The sequence below is a fragment of the Habropoda laboriosa genome, unplaced genomic scaffold (genome assembly GCF_001263275.1).
Source record: "Habropoda laboriosa isolate 0110345459 unplaced genomic scaffold, ASM126327v1 scaffold90, whole genome shotgun sequence".
NCBI lineage: Eukaryota > Metazoa > Arthropoda > Insecta > Hymenoptera > Apidae > Habropoda > Habropoda laboriosa.
In genome coordinates this window covers 1,402,814-1,408,286 of record NW_017100218.1, presented here as the reverse complement: position 1 = coordinate 1,408,286, position 5,473 = coordinate 1,402,814, and the positions used below count along the sequence as shown (strand labels likewise).

Sequence of the window (5,473 nt, the reverse complement as noted above, 5' to 3'; positions counted from 1 at the left end):
ATATTCATTTTTAAAATATTTAAACTTACTTGACTTTCTGTTTCCCCCTTTCTCTTTTTAGCTCTGCTATTAAGAATGTAATATTTAAAATCTATGTATCCATCAGGTTTTTCATCAAGTGGTGATGGAACAGAAAGACCAAGTACTTCTGGTAACATAAAGGGTTTTAACCATGTTACAAATGTAGTACGACCTTTAGTATATATTCCATCGCGATGATAAAATAGTAAGCCATCTAAAGGATGCAAGTGTGAAACATTTGCTAATGCTGAATTTATATCAGTATTGCAATCGATATTAGGTAAAGGTAATATAGGATATGTATTTTTGTCTGTATTCTTTTCCTGTAGTTCTTCAATTTCTTGTAATCGCGATTGTAACCAGAAAAACCTAAACTCCGTCTAACAGAAAAAAAAATGTTTTTGCATTAGAATTATTACAACACATAAAAATTTAAGAATTACCATTACATTTGACAATAAAAACTTACATTACAATTCTTCAAACATTGGTTAGCCCATGCAAGTATATCCAAAACAAAATATGTTTTTTGTTGCTTTATCCATAAACAGTCAATAATAGTGCAACTACATTTGTATTCAGATGGGTTACCACCTGGAAGTGCTGAATAAAATTTACCAAGTCGATTACCCCGTTTATTATATGCTTTAGTTATACCCTACAAAGTAAATAAATGTAATAAAATTTAAAAAGTAGTTTTTTTAAACATACTTTACATGCAACTACTAAAGTTCTTTTTCCTTGAGGGCAAGGAACTATAATCCACTTGTCCAAAAAATCTTGAGGTACTTCTAGCATCCACTCAGACATCATTAATTGATTTACATAACTCTTATACTTTTTAGATGAATAATACTTCTTCTCATTTTCTTCAATTTCCATATCTCCTTCATATTCATCTTCTTCAGAATCAAATACTTCTTCTAATATTCCTCTTCTAGCATTAAATTCAATATCTCTACAACTAATAATTCATATTATTATTATTATTATTATCTTCATAATTTTTTATAAAACCTAATAATAAACTTATATGGCACACTTACCTTTTCTGCAATAGCAATGTCCGCTGACGTCGTGTTTCTTGAGGAGTAGTAAAGTTGTCTACATCCAAGGTATAATTACCTTTTCTAATAGGTTTTTTATAAAATATAGCACGTGGATAATTCTTTTCTTCTTCATTTATAGCTGTTGAGTTGTCTTTCACCTCAGCTGCCATAATTGTATACACTTGCTGCATGAAACTAAATTATACAAGGAGATAATAAATCTGTTTATTATAACGTCATATTGTTTCACAATAATAAAAACAATATTTTGTATATATTTCTACTTTCAATGTAGAATTTACTTTTAAGTTATGCGTTATTATTATTATCACATCTTTCTCTTTCAGCAATACAAAATTTTCACAAACCTTTTTAGAATATTTTTGTGATAGAATTAAATATATTATTTAACCTTAGAACGACATTATTGCATTTTCGGGGTTACGTGACACTATGGGATAGTCAGCGACCCAAAATAAAATCTAAATATTTTAAATATTATTGAATATTTCTATAAAATTCTTGTTCTATTCTTCTTTAGAAATCTTAAGAAAAGATAATTGCAGCATTTTTTTTTCGTTTAAAGAAAGGAAATCAAAATATAAAAGTTATTTTGAATTGTATCCTAAAAGGGTATTCGTTCCATATGCTCTCTTTATAATGATTTTGTGGATATTCTAATCACTATAATATAGTTTTTAATGGATAGAAAATATAATCTAGATCTTACCTAAGTAGCTTAGAGGAAAATTTTTGGAATTAGTAAGTCTTCGCGCGCGTTTGTCCTTTTCTTTCTTTCTTCCTAGGGCAAATTCACATCTAGTAATTGGCTTTTGCATAGTTTGTGGAAATTTTGGTATCTTAAACCCAAGTACACCAGCAACTAGTGAGCGTATTTCTCTGATTTTTGACATTTTAAAATTGTAATGTTGTATATTTTTACATTTTTAAAATAACTATACAAATTTTTAAAACATAATTCATCATTTGCTCTAAATATTTTAGCTGACTAAGGTACGGTTTCATTACGTTAAAAACAGCATGGGGTCGCCTGCCACTTAAAGGCTTATAAAACTAATGAAAATGTACACAAAATTCTTCTTTTTCTGTTATTTTATAAACTATGATAATTAGGAGGGTAAACAAACGCTCAATATTCTAATGTTTATTTATATTTTTGCAGACAAGATTAAAATTCGATAGAGTCGCCGGTGATCCCACTGGTGTCATTCTAGGGTTAATGATTTAATAAAACATGACCTTATACATTTTACTTTGTAAAAAAATACATACATAATAACATGCAAAGTGTCTTTACGCGTACACGCTGCATTCATTCACATATTATGTTAGTAGATTTTTTTTATATATATTTCGACCTTTCATTAACGTAACCAATAAGTATCTCCATCAACAGATTCTTCTACATTACATGATTGGCAACAGCTAACAGACATATTGTGAACAACTGCTACCAACATTTATTTTCTCAAAGATAAAATTACCTTCTCAAAGATATAGTTTCCGTAAGTTTACAATAAAGCTAACTAACAGGGAAAGTAACTCAAGATAGCCTAGTATTTGTTCTACTTTTGGTCTTCCTAAAGTAATGTCAAAGTAGTATTTTCGTATAATTTCTAAAGTATTTCTGTTAAAAATAAGTTAGAGGAAGATATTAATAAACTACAGAGAAATGGTAGTATTGTTCCAAACTTGTGTGCTGATTATACAAAAACTACATAAATCTTAAGCTAAGATTTTTAAAAGGATTGACATCTGTCATAAAATTGTTATATATGACAGGATATATATAGATTTTTTTACAGTTTAATCAATACATTTCTAATTTAAGATAATAATGGATGATCATCAATTAAATAACTTGATTAAGTGGTTAGATACATTTGATCTTCAAACTCCTCACTCAACAACAGAGGATATAAGCGATGGTGTTGCTTTAGCAGATGTCTTAGCTCAAATTGCTCCTGAATGGTTCACTGCTGCTTGGAGAGCAAAAATTAAAACTGATGTTAGTTCTAACTGGCGACTAAAAGTTAGTAACCTTAAAAAAATAGTTGAAGCTATAATGGAATATTACATAGAATGTTTGAATCAGCAATTATCAGGTTATGTTAAACCTGATGCAACTAAAATAGGTGAACATTGTGATAATTATGAATTACGTCGTTTATTACAATTAATTCTTGGATGTGCAGTTAATTGCAATCAGAAACAACAATATATAACAAGAATTATGGGAATGGAAGAAACTGTTCAACAAGCAATTATGCAAAATATTCAAGAGCTGGAAAGTAATATGCATGGACCAAGACTAAGTTTAGGTACTAGTCTTAATTTTGAATCTTTGGATGTAGCTGATGGTACTCAGCAAAGATTACTAGCTGAGCTTCAAATAACTGTTGATATGAAAGAACAATTAGCACAAAAATGTCATGAACTTGATCAACAGCTTTCACTTTTACAAGAAGAAAAAGCTGCATTGGTAGCAGAAAACAAAAAACTTCAAGAAAGATTAGATGAATTTGAAAATCCAGAAGAATCTGGTTCTATTTTAAAATATTCTGGTCTTAGAAAACAGGTGGAAGCATTGAAAGATGAAATATTTAAAGTAGAAACATCAAGAGATGATTACAGATTAAAAGGAGAACTATTAGAAAAGGAAGTATTGGAATTACAATCTAAGCAAGAAGACTTACAAAAAGCAGCAGATAAAGCTAATCATCTAAAAGATGAAATAGATGCATTAAAAGAAACTGCAGATAAAGTAGCTAAATATGAACTTACAATAGAATCATATAAAAAGAAAATGGAAGATATGAGTGATTTAAGAAGACAAGTTAAAATATTAGAAGATAAGAATTTAGAATATTTACAATCTAAAATAGATTATGAAGAAGAATCAAAACGGACTGCAATGTTACGAAATCATTTAGAAGTTTGCAAACAGCAACTTGCTGAAGCACATCATAAGTTAGATGAACAAACAAATAAATGTGATAAACTTGAATTTGAAGGTAAAAAAATGGAAGCAAAACTAAGCACTTTACAAAGAGAAAGAGATAGATTAATTGTAGAGAGAGATGCTTTAAAAGAAACAAATGAGGAGTTAAAATGTACACAATTACAAGCAGCAGAAAATATGGCAAAACCTAGTACTGATAGTACTGTTACAAACACAGAAAATATTCCTCTTGAAATTAAAGAAAAGTTATTGTCTTTACAACATGAAAATAAAATGTTAAAACTTAAACAAAAGGGAAATGAAGATAAATTACCAACATTTCAAGCACTATTAGAAGATTCAGAAGAAAGATTAAATACACTTAGAGATCAAAATCGTAAAGCTAATCAAAGAATAATTGAATTAGAAAACAGGTTGGAAGAAGCTTTAGGAAGTCAATCTAGTGGAGACAATAAAACTGATAATATCAATTTAGGGCAAAAAATAACACAGCTGCAAGATGAACTGAGGAAAATACAAGCAGAAAAGGAACGTTTAATTGTACAAGTTGAAGAACGCGAAAATGCATTGCAAGCTCAAAAACAAAAAGCTTTTGCTCTTCAAGAAAAGTTAACACGTCGAGAATACGATAATTCAGCACTTGAGGAACGTTATAAGAAATATGTGGAAAAAGCAAAAAGCGTTATTAAAAGTTTAGATCCTAAGCAAAATAATTCTTCTCCTAATGAAGTAGCGGTTTTACGGAATCAAATTTTGGAACAGCGTAAAATCATGGAAGATATGGAACGCTCGTTAAAAGAATCTAAATTAATTAAAGAAATGGAAGAAAAATTAATGATATCCGCATTTTATCGCTTAGGTTTAACTTGTCATAGAGAAGCAATAGATCAACGCCTTGCAGCTTTAAGTTCAGGTCAAGGACAATCCTTCTTAGCCAGACAAAGACAACCATCTGCAAGACGTCATCCACCTTATAATTCTAAATAACAACTAATAAATAATTGTTTATATTCCATAACTTTATTTTAATTAGATTTTAAACAAATAATAATTATATAAACACAAACAAATTACAATTATTTTTTAATAACTTTTTTTTTTATAAATGTACCATACAATTATAAATATACAACTTATTGTATATACTGTATATGTATATTATTTATCTTTATGCTTTTAAAGCATAATAACAAAGTATAATGTGTTTACAAAATATATGAACATCAAAATACAGTGATACCTTTGCATGTTTCTATTTTGAAGAACAACAGTAATATTAATGTGCCTGGTAATATTTATGTGATATGTTATATTTATTTAGTAAATATATACTTTATACTACTTCCAGCAAACTGAAGATTTTAATTTTGAATATTTTAAAACAAATGTTTTATTAATGAAAGACTATTAAATATAATGT

General features: G+C 28.3%; 2 protein-coding genes across 2 annotated transcripts in view; one reads left to right on the top strand and one right to left on the bottom strand.

Moving 5' to 3' along the window:
* LOC108570869 (snurportin-1) overlaps window positions 1-1,837 on the bottom strand; it is a 1,989-nt gene extending 152 nt beyond the window's left edge. Inside the window, exons 1-5 of the mRNA XM_017932799.1 lie at window positions 1,801-1,837; window positions 1,068-1,265; window positions 733-985; window positions 491-679; window positions 30-401 (exon numbers count right to left, since the gene is read on the bottom strand). Of these exons, the coding sequence (XP_017788288.1) occupies window positions 30-401; window positions 491-679; window positions 733-985; window positions 1,068-1,261 (1,008 nt within the window). The 5' untranslated portion in view covers window positions 1,262-1,265; window positions 1,801-1,837. The remainder of the gene's footprint in view (window positions 1-29; window positions 402-490; window positions 680-732; window positions 986-1,067; window positions 1,266-1,800) is intronic.
* Window positions 1,838-2,928: 1,091 nt separating this feature from the next.
* Window positions 2,929-5,040, top strand: LOC108570906 (protein Hook homolog 3). The gene has a single exon (XM_017932837.1). It carries the CDS (start codon window positions 2,929-2,931, stop codon window positions 5,038-5,040), a length of 2,112 nt encoding a protein of 703 aa, XP_017788326.1.
* The last annotated feature ends 433 nt before the right edge of the window (window positions 5,041-5,473 follow it).

Bases quoted from the DNA above. Each gene is read 5' to 3' on its own strand.
- LOC108570906 (XM_017932837.1), top strand. From the start codon at position 2,929: ATGGATGATCATCAATTAAATAACTTGATTAAGTGGTTAGATACATTT.